Below are 23,541 nucleotides of genomic sequence, written 5' to 3' on the forward strand. Positions count from 1 at the left end.
CACATTTATATTGTATGACTTTGATGAGAGGTTTGCTTGTGGAACAGGTATTGAAAGGCCATGAGGAAGAAACAGCAGTGAGTGGACCGGCCTACCTGAGCGATGTGAAGTGCAAAGTGGGAGATGCCAATCTCTTCCAGTGTGACAGCGTCTGGAAAAACCCTGCGGAGCTGTGCACCACTGCCAGTGAACAGGCAGCAGTCTCTTGCTTCAATGACAGTGAGTATTTGTGTGTGTGTGTGTACGTGTGTGTGTGTGTGGTGTGAGTTTCTTTTGGGTGGAGTCTTGAGTGAGGGTAGAGGGGCTGTATCATATCATTTTGTTGTCTCTTTTTATGGTATTTCACATCACAACAGCCATCTCTCTGTGAGGATGAAGCTGCTCTTTCCCGGGAGAATGTATCGCACCAGTGCAGTACCATCCATGATTTTTTCTTCACTTTTGCCTGCTTGTCAAAACACATGTTTGAATTTTTCTAGGTACAGTTCTCTTGTCAGGTGTGCTAAGTGATGGTGTGGGAGTGTATTGTTACAGGCTGGTGAACACATGTGTGTTTTCAGTGAAGAATACTGAAGTGCATTGATTTATCTTTATGTATGCTGTGTCCATTTTCACTGAAGAATGCTGAAGTCCATAATTTTTTGTTTGTGTGCAAGCTGTGTGTGTTCTCACTGAAGAATACTGAAGTACATTAATTTTTGTGTGTGTGCATGTACATTAATCTTTATGCATGCTGTGTGCGTTGTCACTGAAGAATCCCAAAGTACATTAATTTTTTTATGCATGATGTATGTGTTTTCACTGAAGAATACTTAAGTACATATTTTTTATGCATGATGTATGTGTTTTCACTGAAGAATACTTAAGTACATATTTTTTATGCATGATGTATGTATTTTCATAAGTGCATATTTTTTGTGTGCATGCTGTGTGTGTTTTCACTGGAGAGTACTGACGTACATTGATTTTTGTGCATGCTGGGTTTTTTTTTCACCTTCTACAGTTGAGCTGAAGTTTGGAACCAATCACCAAAGTGGTGTTGTTGTGCTGTATGAGGCGGCAACACACAAGGAGCTGGGGAAAATCTGCACTTCAACATTCAGTGACTGGGATGCAAAAGTCGTGTGTCACCAGATTGGTTTTGCCAATGTGAGCTCAGTCAATTTTCTGTGATATTACTGCCATTGTTTTCTGTGTCATCTGTGTCACCATCTGTGATAAGAGTATTTGTTTACAGAGAATATTGTCATGGATGAATTCTACAGTAGCAAGAAGCTTCGCAGTCTTTGTCATTGGCATAATCACTCATGTTGTCGTCTTTAACACTGTGGTTGTCACTAAGAAACAGCCAGTCATCATTTAAAGGCTGCACTGTTATAGTATTTTGTAAATGATGATTCTTGGTACCTTCCTTTGTCATTGTTTGTTTTAACTTTCTCTTACATTATTGCCATCATTCTTTCTTTGACATGATTTTCATCTTTTCACTTCATGACTTTCTGGTTGCCCCCACATATTTTGTTGCTTGAAAGAATGTTTTCGACAAATAGAATGTGTTTGCTTGCCTTTTTTTTTTTTTATTGTTCTGTTGGCAGTGAATCTGAAGGAAATTGTGTTTTAAGTGTGCCTGTCATGGGAATATCAGGTACTGTCCCCCATGGGAGTGCTGGATACTCTTTTAATTTATAATGCTTAAACAAATACATTTGTTTATCTGTATGTCCATACATCTTTATGTGCATGCTTATAGTAATCATATGTCATTTCATGTGGTACATATACTTGTGGTGTCTACTGCCTTCAACCTTGACTTGCATACTTATTCAAACTTACCATGTTCAAGTGTAAATGTGGTGCATATCCTTCACTGCCTGATGCAGGGCTACGCCCTACCAGCGGGTGTGTACGGAAGAGCAGGAAGGATGTACAGCAAACTGGCCACCCAGCGGTCTGGCCTGCAGTGTGTGGGCAATGAAACCAGCGTGTGGCAGTGCCCAGTCAACAGCACCAGGGCCAGCCAGTGCTTCCCCAGGACTTCCTCCTATGCCGCCGTGTCCTGTTTCAACGGAGAAATCCCATCAGGTGTGTAACTTTGCCACTGACGGTTTCCCTTCTGTGCTTTGGCAGAAAAATCTGATAGAAATAGTGTGGTGCAAATGGGTACAGTTACACAAAGGTGTAAAAGCCCCTGGTGTGGTTTCAGTCTGTGCTCAGGGAAACTGTCTTTGTCCTACCTTTGTCCCACCCACACATAACTGCATTGTTATGCAATGTTCCAGTTATTAACACTCTCGGCAACAGAAAAAATAGGTTTGGAACTTTGGGCTGAGAGAATGGCCAGCTCTCGGGCAACAAAGATGTGGTTGTTTGAAAAGTGCAGACAGGTTTCTATTATAGTCATTACAGAAATGAGACCTAGTGCAACAGAAGGGATATACTACACACTTTTGGTAAGGTAATGCAGTTTGACAGTTTGGAGTTGGGTTATCAAAATTGTTTTAATTTTGAAACACCTCAATATTTTAACCTTTACGTGACAACAGGTGGTGTCTGGTGAGCCCTTTTTAACAAGAAAGGAACATTACAATTTTTTTTTATGACCAAAGAAAGTCAGTTTTCTTTCCCGGGGTCAGGAGGTCAAATATCACAGCAGCAGCAGTGAATGTCCAGCTGTGAGAAATATGTTTCAAAAACAGCAACAAAACATCAGTACCAACTGAGCTTTTACAGCCTAAGCCTGGGGATCAAATCAGTTCTTGTTTGATTGTAGCCTGGCTGACTGCAAGGATCCCTTTCAGGACTGAAAACCTGTCAGATAGGCGTGTCAAACAGTGGGAAGGAAAGCATACAATGTTAACAGGTCAGTTAACTATTCAGTAAGTGTCAGTCAGAGATGCTGTACAATGTGCATCTTGTCTGGGCATTCTGTATGCATTGCTACATTGTGTGTTATCAGCTGTGCTTTGCTCTCATATTCCATGCTATGCTGTGCTGTATTGCACTGCACTGTACTGCGCTGTAACTCTGTGTCACCTCACAGGTGAGGAAGACAAGTACAGTCTGGATAAGGGGCCTTTGGAAGGCACCCAGTCTGCTGGTCAGGTCAACATCTTCCACAAGCTAACGACTGGCTTCATCTGTTCCACCTACTGGACAGACAGTGCTGCTAATGTTGTAAGTTGTTTTCATGTGTGTGAATAGCTGGGCTAGGTGAAAGGTTGGATGGGTGTGTGTTGGATGGCAGGTCAGGGCAATGTCTTTTTTTTTCAAGAAAAAATGGGCTTTTGTCCTAGAATCAGCTCTGTCATATAGTGTCAAACTGAAGTAGACTACCACTGCATCACTTAACCACCATCCTCATCAGTGTCATTTAGATGAGATAATTAACTGAGGTCCTATGTGAAGCATGCATTTAGCACACGTAAAAGAACCCATGGCAACAAAAGGGTTTTCTCTTAAAAATTATGTGAAAAATCCACTTTGATAGAAAAACAAATACACTTGTAGGCAGAAAAAGGAAATACAGGTGGTGCTGCACTGTAGCGATGCGCTCTCCCTTGGGATTGCAGTCTGAATTTCACACAGAGAAATCTGTTGTGACAAAGAGTAATACAACAATGCAGTATGATACAATATTATATTAATATAATACTAAAATACAATATAATGCTATATTCAGCAATACAATACAATACAATGATTATCTTGAGATTATGTCTCTAAATGTGTGTCTCTTCTTGCTTTGGTCTCTTGGTGAATTCAGTTTCTGTTGTTTGTTTTTATTTCTTGGGTGATTGACTGAGGCTGTTGTTTGAGGTATGTAGTGACAGTCGTTATAAGGGGGTGGCCATAGGAGGCAGTGTTTGAAAACATTCTGAAATGCCTGTTTCGAATGAGAACTGAGTGTATGTGTTGTGGGGAATAAGGGGATGGGGAAGTCTCATACAGTTTTTTTTTTTTTTAATACACTATCTGGATGTATGTATTGTTTGAATGATTATCATAACAGATAAAAATCTGAATCAACAGTCCAAAGTAGCTACTGAACACCAGTATAACTAATCACTTGGTATCAGTGCAGTTTCTTCACATGGGTGTCTTCACGGCTAACCAGCACTGATAGTTCTCTGCTGGTGCTGGGACTGCAGTGGAACAAGTGTGGTTGTGACTGCATGAGTGGGGATGAGCAACGGTAGCAGTGCCTCTTAGAGAGCATGGAAAATCAGGGAGGGAAAATAAAGTGGTTGAAAAATAGACCATGGACTTGACCCCATCCCGTGTTCTGGAGACATACATACTGTACTGTCTGTCTCTCTCTGTCTCTGTCTGTCTGTCTCTCTCTCCCTCCCTCTATCTCTCACTCTCTCTGTAATCAACCTGATGCATACAATTTCTACTGCTATGACTATTGCTAAAATGTGACAACATGCTTAAAACTAGGAACCTGGGAATTTTTATCTTTTATGCAACGAAAATTCGAAACAATTTCGTGGGTAATGTAGGAACGGTAATGACCTCTATACTAGCTGTCAGCTTTGAGAAATAACTGAAAATCTGTAGGTTTTGGAAATTTCACTTTCTTGCTTGCATGGCTTGTTCATATTTTTGTTTTCTTTCATATAGACATTTTACATTGTTCTTTTTGTTTCAATTTGTTCTTGTTCCTAATCAGCCTATTGCCTGTGTGTCTGTCCTCAGCTGTGTAAGCAAATGGGCAACACTGGAGGTGTGGCCTTCTACTATCCTGGGAAATACAGTGGTCCTTACTTCATCTCAGGGGTTAGCTGTCAGGGAAGTGAAATTTCCTTGGAAGGTTGTACGTCCATGAATGAAACCTGTGAGGATTCCTTTGCTTCAGGAGTGCTGTGTTACCGGAGCTCTGGTGAGTGGTGGGACAGTGGGCAAGGTTGATATGGGGGGACAGAGGTTGGTGGGTGATGATGAATGGAATGTGGGTGGGTGATGTTTTGTTATCAGACATGTCTGTTCATGTTTATGTCTTCATAAATAGACACAAAAGCAATGGACCTTTGACATCCGCGCACGCACATGCACACGCACACAACACCACATCACAACACACCACAACACAATCCCACACCACACCACACCACACCACACCACATACACATACACACACACACACACACACACACACACACATCACACATTTAGCACCAGTTCACAAGATATCGAGCCACTCAGCACGGATCTTCACAAGAAGAAAGATTGGCACAAAGGCACGGTCACATGTCTAATGATTGAGGACAACAAAAGAGTGGTCTTTTGAGTGCCAGTTTTGACACAGTCACACAAATCATAGTTTTGATCACATTTATGGTGCCCCTCCGTTGTTCTTGTACGCTTCTCATCTGTGTGTCAGTGTGTTTACTTGTTTTCATAAAGCGCCTAGAGCACTGTTTAGAAAATTGGCAATGTATGAATTCACTTTATTAGTAGTATTATTAGGGAGGGTGTGCAGCCCGCTTTCGTTGACGGGATTTTCATCGCTCGCAGAGACAGAAGTAGGTCATATGATGACATGCACAGCCCACCACCGTAACTGGCTTCTCTGGGTGTGCACTGCTTTTGTTCGGACAACTCTTCAGCAGAGTTTATAAATGGATCAGTTCGAATACATAATGGTGGATAATAAATGACAAGAAACACGCTCAAAGAAAACATAGAAGACAAAAGAAAATAACGGGTGTAATCATAAAACCAGATATTTCTTGAAAACTTACAAAAATAGTCACAAAAAATGTTCAAAATCCTTTTTTAGAACAGTGATTTCCACGAGGAAATTTTAGCCTTCCGGTGACTTGGAAAAAAAGGAAAAGGAGACGCACATGCTCATGCAGTTCTTGCTAAGAATAGCCAGGGAACCCTGACAAAAATCCAACGAAAGCGGGTCCTGCAGACTCTCCCTATTATTGTCATTTTGCTTTTAAACTGACATGCTGTGTGTGTGACCTCAGTGCCCAGAGTGGCCCTGATCCCAGAGGGCCAGGTGGCAAGTAGGGGCCGGGTGAGCATCCAGGTGGACGGAGAGGACAACAGGGTGTGTGGACTCTACTGGTCCAACAGTGATGCTGCAGTGGCCTGCAAAGCCATGGGCTACAAGGATGGCATCAGCCTCACGTGAGTTCTCATCACACCTGGCCCACACGTTTCACAACTGTAGTGAATGAAAAATGTGTAAATGATTACAGTTTGCCATTTGATAAAAACTCAGGTTTTACTTGGAAATGATGGACATTTTTGCATTGAAGCCACCTTTTACTCTCTTTTTTTCTGGTAAAACCATTCTTGTAACAATGTAAATTGAACAAAAACAACCTTGTTTTCATGAATAAAGAAAATGAAAACTGAAAGCTTGTTATTGGGTAAGCACTATTAAACTTTGAACTCCCAGCATCTTAAGCCAAATGAGTCAAAATATCAAGCTATAATAGAAGAATTCAATCACCTCAGCCTGGCTGTTTCCAGTCTGTTGCCCTAATGTGGCATGCTGGGTTATGAATGACAAAAGTCGCTGTGTTGAAGAACATTTTATTTCATTCACCAAACAGGAATACTTTGTTATTTAGCCTCTCCTAATGTGGTGTGCTGGGTTCTGGATGATTAGAGTCACTGTGTTGAAGAACATTTTATATCATTCACCAAACAGGAATACTTTGTTATTCAGCCTCTCCTAATGTGGTGTGCTGGGTTCTGGATGACAAAAGTCACTGTGCTGAAGAACATTTTATATCATTCACCAAACAGGAATACTTTGTTATTCAGTCTCTCCTAATGTGGCATGCTGGGTTCTGGATGACAAAAGTCACTGTGCTGAAGAACATTTTATATCATTCACCAAACAGGAATACTTTGTTATTCAGTCTTTCCTAATGTGGTGTGCTGGGTTCTGGATGACAAAAGTCACTGTGCTGAAGAACATTTTATTTCATTCACCAAACAGGAATACTTTGTTATTCAGCCTCTCCTAATGTGGTGTGCTGGGTTCTGGATGACAAAAGTCACTGTGTTGAAGAACATTTTATTTCATTCACCAAACAGGAATACTTTGTTATTCAGTCTCTCCTAATGTGGTGTGCTGGGTTATGGATGATTAGAGTTGCTGTGTTGAAGAACATTTTATTTCATTCACCAAACAGGAATACTTTGTTATTCAGGCTCTCCTAATGTGGTGTGCTGGGTTCTGGATGACAAAAGTCACTGTGCTGAAGAACATTTTATATCATTCACCAAACAGGAATACTTTGTTATTTTAAGTCTGTTTCCTTTCCCCTCCCACAGGTTTCCCCGAAGCGACAAGCCAGTGGTGATGTTTGACATGCAGTGTTCTGGAAGCGAGGAGTCTCTCTTCCAGTGTACCAACCCTGGCTGGAGGAGGCACTCATCTGCCTCTTGTTCAAGGACTGGGGACACTGAAGCTGGGGTCTTCTGCTTCAAGAATGGTGAGTCGTATGTCACAGGCAGTGCCTCTTGCTTCCACTGAGAGGAAGAAAGCAAATTTCAAAGCCACAGCGAACAACGAATAAATGATTTTTTTTTTATATATATATATATATAAAAAGAAAGAAGAAAAATGTGTAAACTTAAGGAGAATTGGTTACAGAAATAAACGATAAACATCATAAAGAAAACACAAAAACATTTGTTTAAGAATAAAAGTGTCAGAAATGGCCTTTTTTTTAATGTGACAGAAAGGTGACTTTGAATATGATCTAAACTGCTTTTCATTAAAAAAAAAAAATAATGAAAAGGTAAGTATCAGTATCAGTAGCTCAAGGAGGCGTCACTGCGTTCGGACAAATCCATATACGCTACACCACATCTGCCAAGCAGATGCCTGACCAGCAGCGTAACCCAATGCACTTAGTCAGGCCTTGAGAAAAAAAAAAAATATATATGTATATATATATGTATATATATATATATATAAGCGTACATACATAAATAAATAAATAATAATTATGAAAAAAAAGATAGTAGTAATGAAAATAATGATAAAATAATAATAATAATAAATAAATAATTAAATAAATAAGACAACAATGATGATAAATAAGCAAATAAATATAAAACATGAAGACACACATTCACACATACACCCACACATGCATAACAGATATGCCCCAAAAGGTAAGAATTGAAACTAACAATATCAGCTACTCTTTGCTGTTAATCTTAACAATTATCAGTGTTTCATTGATATAAACTATGGTTTGCAGGTGGAAACAGTCTACTAGTTCTCCTGCAAAATATAGAGAAAACCTGATTGTTGATTTTGTATCTGGGTGAAATTGTCCTCCTACATTATGTATGCTTGCTTGTTTGATTTGGTGATGTGAGTGTTACCACAGCTGCATAGTTTTCTTTTCAAATCTGAGAAAGGATGAAAGAACCAAATCAAACTGTTGTAGACATTAACTAAATCAAGTAGACGCATCATCACTTTATTGCTATAAATGCCTATTTGATCAGACAGTGAGAGTATTTACATATGTGTGTGTGTGTCTGTGTGTGTGTGCGATCTTCAGTGAACACACCCCCCTAGAATAGGTTGTTAAAAAGTGTGTATTTTGTTTTGCACAACCATCAAACAAGCAGTACAGCTACCATCACTGAAAGAAAGAAAGAAAAGACCAGAAGGTGACAGACTGGTGGCTGACGTGTGTTGCAGTCAAGGTGATAGGTGGGCAGACCACCAAGAACACCCTCAGTGGCCGGCTGCAGTTGAAGGGGTCCCAGGATCGCTGGAGGACTGTGTGTGGTGGCATCGGCGCCAAGGAGGCCAAGGTGGCCTGTGGAGAGGTGGGCTTCACCAACTCCACCCTGCTCAGCTCTGTGGTCGCCTTTTCATCTGGGTACTCTGTCAACTGCACTGGGCAGGAGGCCAGTCTGCTGAACTGCACCTGGAGAACAGATTACTGTCGGACGGCGGCCAGGATCTTCTGTTTCAGCACAGACAACGATCGCAGTGAGTTGAAAAGATGGGAGACAGGTTTTGAGGTGTGGCTGGAATGGTGTGTGTGTGTGTGTGTGTGTGTGTGTGTGTGTGTGTGCATTCATGTTTGTGTGTGTGCAGAAGGTGCGGGGGATGGGGCGGTCAGAAGGGAAAACAAAGGGAAGGACAACCTGGTGTTTTGAACTCAACCTGTTTCTCTCCTCCTGTCTCTCTCTTCTTCCTGTTTGTCTTCCCCATCTCTCTGTCGTTGTCCTGCTCTGTTGCTGTCAGTATATCTACAATCTGTTCAATTTCATTTAATGTCTGTCCACATTAAGTGATAGACAAAAAAAGGGGGGGGCGTGGGGGAGGGAGGGATGAGGGTAAGGTGGGAAAATCACATTAACAACAATCTGGCTAAAATAATAACTATAAAAAAAAATAAAAAAATAAAAAATAAAAAAATAAAAAAGAAAGAAAGGAAGAAAAATAGAAAAGAAAAAAAAAGATAGACCGTTTTAACAACCCAGTTGGACTATCCAACAAAGATTTGAAACAGTCCAACATTAACACTGACAAGTCCAAGATATATGCATGAATTTAGAGAAAAAAAAATTATAACAGCAACCCATTTGGACTATTTAACAATGATTTACAGAAACTGAACAACAAAAGTGATGAGTCCAATAGTTCTTGCATCAGAAAAGATGCTAGTAACAAAAATATGACATTTTAACATGTTGCAAGTAAATACATGATCACTTGTTATAGGATTGCCACACATACAGGTAACACTTTTTATGTATTTTATCTTGAAACAGTTCAGTTTCCATCTACAGAGCAATAATGCAATCTGCCTTTTACTGTAAATGTGTTGTTCATGTTTACCAACAATTCCATAAATATTATTTATTTCTTTGTATCTACAATCTTTGTGGCTCTGTGTGTGCTATCTTTTAACAGATGTCAAGGATATTTCCTGATGGGGAGTATGTGTGTGTGCTTACATCATTGGCGATGACATGTAAATTTCACATGTGTGAGATGTACGTATGGTGTTTGTATAATGTGTATATGTTCTTGGAAAGTGGACGTTGCAAAAAGGTTTATCATTGTCATCATCATTGTAGTTGGCTTTAAGGCCATTTATGGAGCCATAATTATTGTAATTTCAATGTACTTAACTCATTAACTGTCATTGAACTGTGTGATATGAAAGGGTCAGGCATATAGAAGCCCACTTGTAGAATTGAATGGACATGGGAGTTGAAGCCCATGAACACAGAAGAAGAAGCATTGCACAACTCACATGTTTTGTTCATGTGATGTACTGATGACTTTTGCATTGTGTAACAAACTTCCTCCAAATAAGGGACTGGACCAAATCTTAGTAAAACGAACCCAACCAATGAATGCAAGCAGTGTGGGTGACTTAGTGCTCAAATTAAAACTGAAAGGGAATGGAGAAGTTTGTTCCATTTGAAAAACCATAAAACCATGTACACTGACAGAGAGTATCACTATCAGCAGGATTTGGTCCGGTGACTAACACTGTTGGCAACAAGACTATGTATGATTAAATCTGGACAGACATCTGATGTCAGGTTTGTTGGCAGTCTGTTGCTCTCTGTCAACATTTTTGGGGAAAGAGGGGTTATAGAGAGCTTAGTGGTGACCATTTTGGGAGGGGTTATAGATAGCTGACTGGTCTGCTGTGTGAAACTGCATGTTTGGTGCATATCTGTTATGCATGTGTGGGTGTATGTGTGAATGTGTGTCTTCATGTTTTGCATTTATTTGCTTATTTATCATCATTGTTGTCTTATTTATTTATTTATTATTATTATTTTATTATTATTATTATTATTACTGCTACCTTTTTTTATATTATAATTATTATTTATTTATTTATGTAAGCTTATCTATTATTTATTCACCTTTTTTTTTCTTTCTTTTTTTTCTCAAGGCCTGACTAAGCGCGTTGGGTTACGCTGCTGGTCAGGCATCTGCTTGGCAGATGTGGTGTAGCGTATATGGATTTGTCCGAACGCAGTGACGCCTCCTTGAGCTACTGAAACTGAATCTGAAACTGACTGGTCTGCTGTCTCCTCTTCCTGACCCCCCTTGCTCTCCCCTTGCCTCCCTGTCTGCCAAGTAAGGACAGTGAGCTGGAGAAAAGATGACAGTAACAGTGTGTGCTGTGTGTGGCAGGCTGGCACTGGAGCATCCAGAATGGCTTCCATGGGGAGGTGAGGGTGAGCCACCAGGGAGTCACAGGCAGCGTCTGCAAGGACAGCTGGAACGACACAGCGGCCGACACTCTGTGTCGCCAGAAAGGCTTCAAGGGCGGGGTGGCCTTTGGCATGCAGGTGAACCGGGTGGATCCCACCCAGATGATGTGGCTGCAGGCAGTCCTGTGTCCGCCAGGTGCCCAGGGCATGGGGAATTGTACCCTCAACACCACTGTGTCTGCAGACTGCACAGACACTAACACCAAGGCTGCTGCTGTGCTCTGCTATAACGTGTCAGGTGAGATCTGAACCCTGTGTTATAACGTGTCAGGTGAGATCTGAACCCTGTGTTATAACATGTCAGGTGAGATCTGAACCCTGTGTTATAACGTGTCAGGTGAGATCTGAACCCACTGTTACAATGTGTCAGGTAAGATCTGAACCCTCTGTTATAATTTATTTGTTGGGTTAGATATGAACCCTCTGAGAACAACACTGTATGAATGCCTCAGCCTCTAGGGCAGCCAATTGAGAGAACGACACTATGAATATTTCCACCCTTAGGTCAGCCAGTTGTAAAAGTAAAGAACAACACTGAGTATTTCAGCCCTGAGAGCAGCCAGTTGATATTTCAGCCCCTAGGGCAGCCAATTGATATTTCAGCCCCTAGGGCAGCCAGTTGATATTTCAGCCCCTAGGGCAGTCAATTGATATTTCAGCCCCTAGGACAGTCAATTGTTAAAATATAGAATGACACTGTATGAATATATCAGCCCCTAGGGCAGCCAGTTGTTAAAGTATAGAACGACACTGTATGAATATATCAGCCCCTAGGGCAGCCAGTTGTTAAAGTATAGAACGACACTGTATGAATATATCAGCCCCTAGGGCAGCCAGTTGTTAAAGTATAGAACGACATTGTATGAATATATCAGCCCCTAGGGCAGCTGGTCGTTAAGTAAAGAATGACACTGTATGAATATATCAGCCCCCAGGGCAGCCAGTTGTTAGTATAGAACGACACTGTGTGAATATATCAGCCCCAAGGGCAGCCAGTTGTTAAAGTATAGAACAACATTGTATGAATATATCAGCCCCCAGGGCAGCCAGTTGTTAGTATAGAACAACACTGTATGAATATATCAGCCCCAAGGGCAGCCAGTTGTTAAAGTATAGAACAACATTGTATGAATATATCAGCCCCCAGGGCAGCCAGTTGTTAGTATAGAACGACACTGTATGAATATATCAGCTCCCAGGGCAGCCAGTTGTTAAAGTAAAGAACGACATTGTATGAATATATCAGCCCCTAGGGCAGCTGATCGTTAAGTAAAGAATGATACTGTATGAATATACCAGCCCCTAGGGCAGCTGATTGTTAAGTAAAGAATGACACTGTATGAATATATCAGCCCCAAGGGCAGCCAATTGTTAAGTAAAGAATGACACTGTATGAATATATCAGCCCCCAGGGCAGCCAGTTGTTAAAGTAAAGAACGACATTGTATGAATATATCAGCCGCCATGGCAGCCAATTGTTTAAGTAAAGAACAACACTGTATGAATATACCAGCCCGTAGGGCAGCTGATTGTTAAGTAAAGAATGTCACTGTATGAATATATCAGCCCCTAGGCAGCTGATTGTTAAGTAAAGAATGACACTGTATGAATATATCAGCCCCTCGGCAGCTGATTGTTAAGTAAAGAATGACACTGTATGAATATATCAGCCCCTAGGGCAGCCAATTGTTAAGTAAAGAACAACACTGTATGAATATATCAGCCCCTAGGGCAGCCAATTGTTAAGTAAAGAATGACACTGTATGAATATATCAGCCCCTAGGGCAGCCAATTGTTAAGTAAAGAATGACACTGTATGAATATATCAGCCCCTAGGGCAGCCAATTGTTAAGTAAAGAACAACACTGTATGAATATATCAGCCCCTAGGGCAGCCAATTGTTAAGTAAAGAATGACACTGTATGAATATACCAGCCCTTAGGGTAGCCAATTGTTAAGTAAAGAATGACACTGTATGAATATATCAGCCCCTAGGGCAGCCAATTGTTAAGTAAAGAATGACACTGTATGAATATACCAGCCCCTAGGGCAGCCAATTGTTAAGTAAAGAATGACACTGTATGAATATACCAGCCCCTAGGGCAGCCAATTGTTAAGTAAAGAATGACACTGTATGAATATATCAGCCCCTAGGGCAGCTGATTGTTAAGTAAAGAATGACACTGTATGAATATACCAGCCCCTAGGGCAGCCAATTGTTAAGTAAAGAATGACACTGTATGAATATACCAGCCCCTAGGGCAGCCAATTGTTAAGTAAAGAATGACACTGTATGAATATACCAGCCCTTAGGGTAGCCAATTGTTAAGTAAAGAATGACACTGTATGAATATACCAGCCCCTAGGGCAGCCAATCGTTAAGTAAAGAATGACACTGTATGAATATACCAGCCCCTAGGGCAGCCAATTGTTAAGTAAAGAATGACACTGTATGAATATACCAGCCCCTAGGGCAGCCAATTGTTAAGTAAAGAATGACACTGTATGAATATATCAGCCCCTAGGGCAGCTGGTTGTTAAAGCAGAGAACAGCACTGTATGAATGCCTCAGCCCCTAGGGCAGCCATTTGTTAAAGCAGTTTCAGTTTCTCAAGGAGGTGCCACTGTGTTTGGACAAATCCATATATGCTGCACCACATCTGCTAGGCAGATGCCTGACAGCGGCATAAACAAGCGCTTGTCAGGCCTTTAGTGCATGCTTATATATTTGTGTACCTATCAGAGTGGATTTCTTTTTACATAATTCTGCCAGAGAACAGTTCTCATTGCCATGGGTTCATTTTCAGTGCGCCAAGTGCGTGCTGCACACAGGACCTCAGTTTATTGTCTCATCCAAAAGTTTTATTTTTTAATCAGACTTTGGAGAAGCTGAGCATCTTAACCATTCTGCCTTGTCAAAGCGAAATACAGCACTGTGTGAATATTTCGGCCCCTAGGGCAGCCTGCAGTGTCACCTGGCTTGTTCTGCACTCCATGAACTGCACTGTGTTGTGTGCAGCCCCTGTGTTGAGTCTGGTTGGTGGGCCCAGCAAGTACGAGGGTCGGGTTCAGATCCAGTATGACGGAGTGAACGGCACGGTGTGTAACAACAGATGGGGCAGCTACGATGCCATCCACCTGTGCCAGCAGCTGGGCCACTCCACTGGCCAGATCCGCTCCAGTTCATATTATGGCAGTGGGTCGGGCCCTGTGTATCTGAGTGGTGTCACTTGTCAGTATGTTCGAAGCAATGGCCACCTGTTCACCTGTCGCAACCTGGGCTGGAAAGTCAGTGAACAGGAGTGTCAGGACCACAGCAAGGATGCTGCGGCCGTATGCTATCCTTCAGGTGAGTCTTTCACACAGGGAATCTTAGTGTGGTGGTACTGGTTGTGTCAGTGTACGTTTGTGTGTGCATCATGTTTGTGTGTGTGTGTGCGCTCTTTAATCAGAGATACCAAAACCACACGAACTCTGCTGCAACTGGAGTGTTCACATTCATGATAATGGTACCTTAACAGAGTGTGCCTTGGTGGTATGCTGCCTCAGCAGACTAGTGCTGAACTTGTAGACTTATGCCACAACAGTTTTGTGGTTAGAGTGGTACTGAGAGAGAGAGTGTATTTGACATGTGTGTGTTAATTTGGAGGAGGAAAAGGGAGGCATGTGTATGTATGTTCCCTTTTTTTTTCATTTCTTTTTTTTTTATTCTCACACACATGTTCAACAAGCCTGCATATAAGAATGTTTCTCTGTTTTGCCCAGTGAATTGGGAGGAGGAAAAGGGAGGCATGTGTATGTATGTTTCTGTTGTTTTTTTTCCGCACACATGTGTTCAACAAGCCTGTGTATAAGAATGTTTCTCTCCCTGTTTTGCCCACCAGTGAAGCTGGGCGTCAGCGCCAGTGTGGGGCCAGTGCTGATGTTGGTCAGCTATTCCTACCGCCTGGTCTGTGGCTCGGGCTTCGACCAGAACGCAGCTAATGTGGTGTGCCGGGAGCAAGGCTTCTCCGCCGCCAAGCTGATGTACCCAGGTGCCTTTGGGCTCCGCAGTGAAGGGATCGTAGTGACCCAGGTCAGATGCACAGGGTCAGAGACCAGGTTCCAGGACTGCTCCATGACGAAGTATGGCGCCTGCAGAGGGTCGTATGCTTCAGTGGTTTGCGCCAACTCTAGTTCCTCCAGTGAGTTGTGTGTCATGTGCCCGGCTCTAGTGTTGTTTCTTTTTTTGACTCACTTGTGTAAACAAAGTGAGTCTATGTTTTAACCTGGTGTTCAGTTGTCTGTCTGTGTGTCTGTGTGTTTGTAGTAAACTTTAACATTGACATTTTCTCTGCAAATACTTTGTCAGTTGACACCAAATTAGGCATAAAAATAGGAAAAAATTCAGTTCTTTCCAGTCATCTTGTTTAAAACAATATTGCACCTCTGGGATGGGCACAAAAAAAAAAAAAAAAAAATGAAGCCTAATTATATGCAAACTGCATTTACTGTTATATTTATATTTTTTGTATTCTTTAAACTTAGCACTTTGATCTGATATTCTGTCCCAACAACAAGAGCAGTCATTATTATCATTTTTTGTTCAAACAGGAACTTCTTTTGCAAAGCATGGAAGTTTTATTTATTTTGCAAACGTTTTTGGTGCAGATAGTAAAAAAGGGAAATTACTCTGTAATTAATGTTAGGGGACTTAATTCGAATCTGGTTAGGACTTTTTTTTTCTTTTTCTTTTTCTTTTTTTTCTTTTTTAACGTGAAGCTTTATAATAACAAATACAGAACACATTTTAACGATTAGATTTTTTTTAAGTGTATCACAAGTGAGTCTTGAAGGCCTTGCCTCTTTTTTGTTTTGTTGTTGGTTTTTTTATTGTCAGCAGGGAGAGACAGGAGGAAACATGAACAAGGGAAATAGAGGATGTGTCTTAGGCAAAAAAAAAATGTCAGCAGGAAAGAATCTGATAACTTTTGGAAGTTTAGGTATGTGTGTGTGTGTGTTGATTTCACTTTACTTTTGAATGAGAACAGCATCATTGGAATCTCTTTCTCTCTTTCACTTTACTTTTGAATGAGAACACCATCATTGGAATCTCTTTCTCTCTTTCTCTTTACTTTTGAATGAGAACAGCATCATTGGAATCTCTTTCTCTCTTTCACTTTACTTTTGAATGAGAACACCATCATTGGAATCTCTTTCTCTTTACTATTGAATGAGAACACCATCATTGGAATCTCTTTCTCTTTACTATTGAATGAGAACAGCATCATTGGAATCTCTTTCTCTCTTTCACTTTACTATTGAATGAGAACACCATCATTTGAATCTCTTTCTCTCTTTCTCTTTACTATTGAATGAGAACACCATCATTGGAATCTCTTTCTCTCTTTCACTTTACTTTTGAATGAGAACACCATCATTGGAATCTCTTTCTCTCTTTCTCTTTACTATTGAATGAGAACACCATCATTGGAATCTCTTTCTCTCTTTCTCTTTACTATTGAATGAGAACACCATCATTGGAATCTCTTTCTCTCTTTCACTTTACTTTTGAATGAGAACAGCATCATTGGAATCTCTTTCTCTCTTTCTCTTTACTATTGAATGAGAACACCATCATTGGAATCTCTTTCTCTCTTTCACTTTACTTTTGAATGAGAACAGCATCATTGGAATCTCTTTCTCTCTTTCACTTTACTTTTGAATGAGAACAGCATCATTGGAATCTCTTTCTCTCTTTCACTTTACTTTTGAATGAGAACACCATCATTGGAATCTCTTTCTCTCTTTCACTTTACTTTTGAATGAGAACAGCATCATTGGAATCTCTTTCTCTCTTTCTCTTTACTTTTGAATGAGAACAGCATCATTGGAATCTCTTTCTCTCTTTCTCTTTACTTTTGAATGAGAACACCATCATTGGAATCTCTTTCTCTCTTTCACTTTACTTTTGAATGAGAACACCATCATTGGAATCTCTTTCTCTCATATGCCCATAAGTGATGGATGTTGATTTAGTTTTTGGCTTGCATGTGACATGAAATCACTCTGTTTCACTAGTTTGTGCAAGTGTGTGAGTATGGTAAACTTATTGGCATTTCATCTCAGAAATTACAATGTCAGTTGAAACAAAAGTGGTATTATAGATATTGATGTGGTATTTCCTGACAAAGTTTTGCAGAAAACGCTTCAGCTTGTTGATTACTATTTAATAATTGATCTTTTACTTCACACAAACAATTTAACAATAACTGTAATTGATACTGATACATATACATAATCATTTGTATAATAGTAGTAGTACCTGCTTGTCTTTCAGAAATGACAAACTCAGCACACAATATGCTTGTGCATTATGTTTGACATGATTGTTTTCAGACATGCATTTACAGTGGATCTATTGATGTTCTTCAACTTTCACAGCATTTTTGAATGTTTGTCAGCAAATATGAAAGAAATCATACATAATCTAACCTTTCATCAGTCTGCTATTCTAGAGACAGTTGCTATCGCAATATGTCATGTGTTTCCATAAAAACTGCTGTTGACATTTTGGAGGACCTGCTTTTAAAATTTTAGCTGAATTTTTTTTGTAAGCTTCCACAGCTTGCCAGCGTCCTTTTCCACATTCAGAGACTCATTCTTCTCCTGCCATGCCCTCCATGTCTTTTTTTGTCTTTTCTTTTTCCAGGAGTGCTTTTTAGTGCTTTTTTGTGTGTCTTTTTGACATTTACGCAGAAGGCTTTGATACACTTTTGATTGGGGGTAGGAGGGTTGTGGAGATCTTTGATAGGGGGTAGGAGGGTTGGTGGAGATCTCTGATAGGGGGTAGGAGGGTTGTGGAGATCTTTGATAGGGGGTAGGAGGGTTGTGGAGATCTTTGATAGGGGGTAGGAGGGTTGGTGGAGAGGGGTAGGAGGGTTGTGGAGATCTTTGATAGGGGGTAGGAGGGTTGGTGGAGATCTTTGATAGGGGGTAGGAGGGTTGTGGAGATCTTTGATAGGGGGTAGGAGGGTTGGTGGAGAGGGGTAGGAGGGTTGGTGGAGAGGGGTAGGAGGGTTGTGGAGATCTTTGATAGGGGGTAGGAGGGTTGTGGAGATCGTTGATGGGGAAAGTTTTGGAAATGTTGAAGCTCCTGTTGGGGATGTGTGTGTGTGTGTGTGATGATTGTTTGCTTTATTCAGCTGACAGCAAAAGAGAATCAAAATCAATGATAATCTCAGTGTGTATGTGACGATTGTCTACTTTATTTAACCTGCATCAAGAGAGAAACAAAATCAGTTATGATGTCTGTGTGTATGTGATTGTTATCTGCTTAACTGAACTGACAGCAAGAGAGAAACAAAATCAGTTATGATGTCTGTGTGTATGTGATTGTTATCTGCTTAATTGAACTAACAGCAAGAGAGAAACAAAATCAGTTATGATGTCTGTGTGTATATGATTGTTATCTGCTTAATTGAACTAACAGCAAGAGAGAAACAAAATCAGTTATGATGTCTGTGTGTATGTGATTGTTATCTGCTTAATTGAACTAACAGCAAGAGAGAAACAAAATCAGTTATAATCTCTGTTTGGCAGCGTACAATGTGAAGCTGGAAAACCGCGACCACGGCTATGTTATCGTCCATCACTTTGATCACAATGGATACATCTGTGCCAACGACTATGACAACCAGGATGCAGTGGTCCTTTGTAAAGAAGCTGGCTTTTTGACAGGATTCGCTTACCGTAGTTACAACAGCAAGAGGTATACACTATTCATTTTTACAGTCTGTTTCTGTGGCTCACAATGTGACACATTTCAATTGCCCCAGCATGTTTTATGGTTGAACATAAGCAGCAGAACAGTCACTATTTCATACTCCAGGGTCAATAGACCCATATTTATCAGAGACATTTGCTCTTTTTGTGCTTTTTTGGTCAGAGCACAAAGACCAGGGATAATCATTTTTGCTCACCTTTTGTGTTTTTTTGGTTGTTTTTGTAAGATAGACTGTTCCATACAATTGTGTTTGAAGAACTTAAGGGAGTGGGGGGAGCCAGTAAGCTGTTGGAATGAGGTTGTTAACAATGACAGAAATTTAAACTGTTTAAATACATTTCAACTCCAGACACTTCTTGTTAAAAATTCCTGATGCTGTGCTCAGCTCTGTGATGGTTGTTTGGGTCAGCAAGGCTGTAAACAATACAAAAGACATGGTACACGTTTTGACAGAGTTTGTATTGTGTATTGGTCTTTTGGTTTTTTTTCTCTTTGTTCTTTTGACATCACTCTTATTGTTTGTATGGTGTATCTAAAACATGTATGTATGTAACATTTCAGTGCCCCCAGGGGGCACAAGAAATAAACTTTTTGCCTTGTCTTGCCTTGCCTTCAACAGGTTTATTTAGCTGAGAGATCTCTTTCATGGTGGCCAAGGGTTTATATATAATCTCCGGTTGCAGCACAAATCCCATCCGTTGGTTGGACAATCTCAACTGCAGCGGGTCTGAAGCGCGTCTGGACCAGTGTCGGCAGGGCAACCAGACTCTGGCTTTTGGCAAAGATTATGCTGACCCCGGCTGTAAGCAGGCCAGCGCCTTCTGCGCCAACAGTTATGGTAAGACAGGATGAACTGAGCTTTTCTTAACTGACAGCTAGTGTTGTCAGCGCTGCTCTTAGTGTTAATGTGTGTCTGTCTCTGCCTGTCTGTGGTTGTGTGTCTGTTATCCATGTGTGTTGAGTGGCAGTGAACAGTGTACTTGTCAGTTTGGGGGGAGGAGGGTAGTAGGTGCTTCAGGTATCTCTGTTAAGAAATAGGACCAGCTTATTTCTCTGTTCTGCTATGAAAGTACCAATCTGGTCTTTTCAATGTAGCAGAAGGCTCTACAGTGTGAAAATAAAAACACGAACATAAAAACTAAAAGTTGATTATGGGTGTCATGTTGATTTTAAAGCACACTGAAAAAATATTCAACTTGCATTTATGGGGCTTGCATATTTTCCAATTACAGCGCAGACGAATGTGGAATGGAGGTTGACAAAAGATGGCAGAACTTCATCTTCCAAAGGACGTGTGGAAGTAAAAATCAACGGAACCTGGGGAACGGTGTGCTCAGAGAACTTTGACGCCGGAGAAGTGAACGTTTTGTGTAAACAGCTGAACTACGTTTCTGGAAATGTTGTCCAAGAAAAGTAAGTCCAGCTTGAGGTAGGAGGGGCCAGAGAAAATAATGGATGTTTACTGATGGTTCTGAACAGAAAAAAATATTCTCTTCTCCTTTAGACGGTGCATGTTCCTGTTATTATCAGCATCCATCACCTACATCTCAGTCTTCTACGCCAGATGAAACCAAGGAAAAGGAGGGTTTTACTCCTTGGTTTGAACTGGCTTGAAAGACTGGTATGGACCTGTTAGCTGATAAGAATGACAGACATACTCATCGTGTGTGACTAAACACTCATTGTGTGTGAGATCGGAGAAAGTGTGTTGTGGATGATGTTAAGACTGCCTTAATTAATTATTTTAAAGCAAGTTTTTGTCTTTGATAATTTTTGTATTCCTGTACCTTATTGTGGATTCATGTCATGTGCTTATAACTGCAGGATAAGTTCTATATAACTGCATATTATTATTATAATTATCATCATCATTATTGTTGTTATTCTGAAGAAGATAAGTTTCACAAGCATGACTGTGTGCATGGCTGCTTACATAAGCTTTCTTGTTATGGTCATACTCAGGATTTTTGACTTTACACACACATTCTGTACTGATTTGTTGGGTTGGGTTGGATTGTTTTAAAAAGAATTATTCTTTTTTTGATACACATGTTATGTGCTGATGACTTGTTAGTACTCCAGTGAGTGTACTAACATGCTGACTAGTATGCACTCCTAAACGTAATCGCAAGCATGTGTGCATGTATGTGTATTCACTTGCATGTTTATGCCTGCATGCATGTGGGAAAATTATGTGCATGCATGCATTTGTGCGTGTGTACTTACCTTACTGTTTTGTGCATGTGTGTGTATGTGCCCATGTACACATGGTGGTGTCTGTGGTGTGTGTGTGGGCAGATTTGCTCAAGACAACAGAAAACCAGTGTGGGTGACACTGCTGCAGTGCACAGGAAGGGAGAAGAACCTTCTAGACTGTCAGCTGAAGCTGGGCAACTACCGTCAGCACTGTTTCAAGGAGGCTGCTGCCATCTGCAATGCTGGAGGTGTGTGTGTGTGTGTGAGTGTGTCTGTGAGTGTCAGTGAATGCTTTCCTTAGACACCTTTGGATGGGATGCCGACGAGTGCAATAGCCAAGCAGTTAAAGCGTTGAACTTTCAATCTTTGGGTCCCGGGTTCAAATTTTGGTAACAGTGCCTGGTGGGTAAAGGGTGGAGATTTTGCCGATCTCCCAGGTCATCATATGTGCAGACTGTATCTGTATGGCCTCTGGGGGAGGACAGCGAGTCCATGAGTCTCTATGGTAAGTGATCGTTAGCCGACAGGCCCAATAGCCGAGTGGTTAAAACGTTGAACTTTCTATCTGAGAGTCCCGGGTTCGAATCTATGTGATGGCGCCTGGTAGGTAAAGGGTGGAGATTTTTTTTCCGATCTCCCAGGTCAACATATGTGCAGACCTGCTTGTGCCTGAACCCCCATTCGTGTGTATACACAAGCAGAAGATCAAATACACACATTGAAGATCCTGTAATCGATGTCAGCATTCGGTGGGTGCTGGAAACAAGAACATACCAAGCATGCACACCCCTGAAAATGAAGTATGGTTGCCTACATGGTGGGGTAAAAACGGTCATACATGTGAAAGCCCACTCGTGTACATACAAGTGAACATGGGAGTTGCGTCCCACGATCGAAGGAGGATGAGTTGCCCAGAGTGGCTTGTCATTGCTGATTGATCAACAACTGGCTGGTTTGTGTTAGCAGTAGGCTTTGCTCTGTATTACAAAGTTTTGATTAAGGCTGGTATGAGTAGACTGTATGCAGCGGTGAGAAGCCTTTTTATTGCACTGTACTGTTGAGTGCTTCTTCCTGTCTTCTAGTTTGTTCAGTAATTGCTAGATTTGTTCAGTATCAGTTTGAGATGAATGACAGTATTGATCTCTTCCTGATGCTGATCTGAACATACACAATTCATTGACACAAAATGAATCTGTGCATCAACCCTGCTTCTGTTGTGTGTGTGTGTGGGGGGGGGGGGGGGGGGGGGGGGGGGTAAAATTTTAGATTGGCAACTTCTTAGCTCTGTAAGTGATAGTGAAACCAAACCAGAGAGGTACTGATTGATAACTGTCCAGACATCTCCTTTATGAAGATCTGCACATGCTGGAAAGTCATACAGCTGAATAATTGTTTGATTTTTTTCTTTCTTCTCAGAACCAGTCTTAAGTTACGCTTTTTATTTTATATGGAATTAGAAAATGATTTGAAGGAAGACCAAGTTTGGTATAATAAACGGTCATTAGTGAAAGCAAAAACACTGAGAAAACTCAGGATCTGGCATCGTAGTTCAAGATCACAACATGCACTATTATGAAAAGTAGAAATAGGGTTGGGTATTTTGTTATTGGTTTTTTTGGTTTTGTGTTGGTTTTTTGGGTTTTTTTTTTTCCAATTTTCTTCAGACTTGGTAGTTATGGCCAACGTGACAGTAGTGTTCTGTTACAGTGTTCTTGATCATGTGTGAACACAAAGTAAATCTGTGCGTAACCTTGTTTTAATAGTCCATGTCTTTGTACCCTTGTCAACAAAGCAGACAGTATGTCAACACTGCTGTTGCCAGTGGCATTGTCTTGTAGATTCTGATAGAGTAAATTGTGACTGAACAAATTTCCATCTTGTCCAGTCTTCAAAGCACCACCATATAGTAACTTCCCTGCCCCGTGTGCTTCAGTGCGCCTGAAACCCAGCACCACAACCACCACGCCAGACTACGGGGTTGTACAGGTGAAGCAGAGGGATGGGTCCAGCTGGAGCACTGTCTGTGCTGCTGGCTTCAGCAACCACACTGCCGACATCATCTGTAAGGAACTGGGCTACAACAGCTACTTCTACCAGAATCACACGGCCAGCTACGTTGAGCAGTACTCCTTTGGTGCGGCCAACATCACATGCGCTGACCATGCCACACAGTACACACAGTGCACGGTCAACACATCCAGGTCACAGGTGTGCCCCAGTGCCAGCTACGCCTTTCTCTTCTGCTCCCATCAGCAGTCACCCCCGGAGAGTGAGTACTGTCTTTGTGGGTTGGGGAAGGAGGACCTTGGTATAAGTCTTGTCATATCGTTCCA

The 23,541-nt window shown here is 41.1% G+C and overlaps 1 protein-coding gene across 1 annotated transcript in view; it reads left to right on the plus strand.

Moving 5' to 3' along the window:
- Positions 1 to 23,541, plus strand: part of LOC143297194 (uncharacterized) — a 124,174-nt gene that overhangs the window by 61,632 nt on the left and 39,001 nt on the right. Inside the window, exons 10-25 of the mRNA XM_076609398.1 lie at positions 48 to 219; positions 1,004 to 1,149; positions 1,881 to 2,082; positions 3,041 to 3,174; positions 4,699 to 4,882; positions 5,979 to 6,141; positions 7,303 to 7,463; positions 8,693 to 8,989; positions 11,168 to 11,485; positions 14,267 to 14,596; positions 15,132 to 15,431; positions 18,829 to 18,997; positions 19,696 to 19,850; positions 20,245 to 20,425; positions 21,311 to 21,456; positions 23,142 to 23,477. Of these exons, the coding sequence (XP_076465513.1) occupies positions 48 to 219; positions 1,004 to 1,149; positions 1,881 to 2,082; positions 3,041 to 3,174; positions 4,699 to 4,882; positions 5,979 to 6,141; positions 7,303 to 7,463; positions 8,693 to 8,989; positions 11,168 to 11,485; positions 14,267 to 14,596; positions 15,132 to 15,431; positions 18,829 to 18,997; positions 19,696 to 19,850; positions 20,245 to 20,425; positions 21,311 to 21,456; positions 23,142 to 23,477 (3,394 nt within the window). The remainder of the gene's footprint in view (positions 1 to 47; positions 220 to 1,003; positions 1,150 to 1,880; positions 2,083 to 3,040; positions 3,175 to 4,698; positions 4,883 to 5,978; positions 6,142 to 7,302; positions 7,464 to 8,692; positions 8,990 to 11,167; positions 11,486 to 14,266; positions 14,597 to 15,131; positions 15,432 to 18,828; positions 18,998 to 19,695; positions 19,851 to 20,244; positions 20,426 to 21,310; positions 21,457 to 23,141; positions 23,478 to 23,541) is intronic.

Source organism: Babylonia areolata, chromosome 22 (genome assembly GCF_041734735.1).
Source record: "Babylonia areolata isolate BAREFJ2019XMU chromosome 22, ASM4173473v1, whole genome shotgun sequence".
Classification (NCBI taxonomy): domain Eukaryota; kingdom Metazoa; phylum Mollusca; class Gastropoda; order Neogastropoda; family Buccinidae; genus Babylonia; species Babylonia areolata.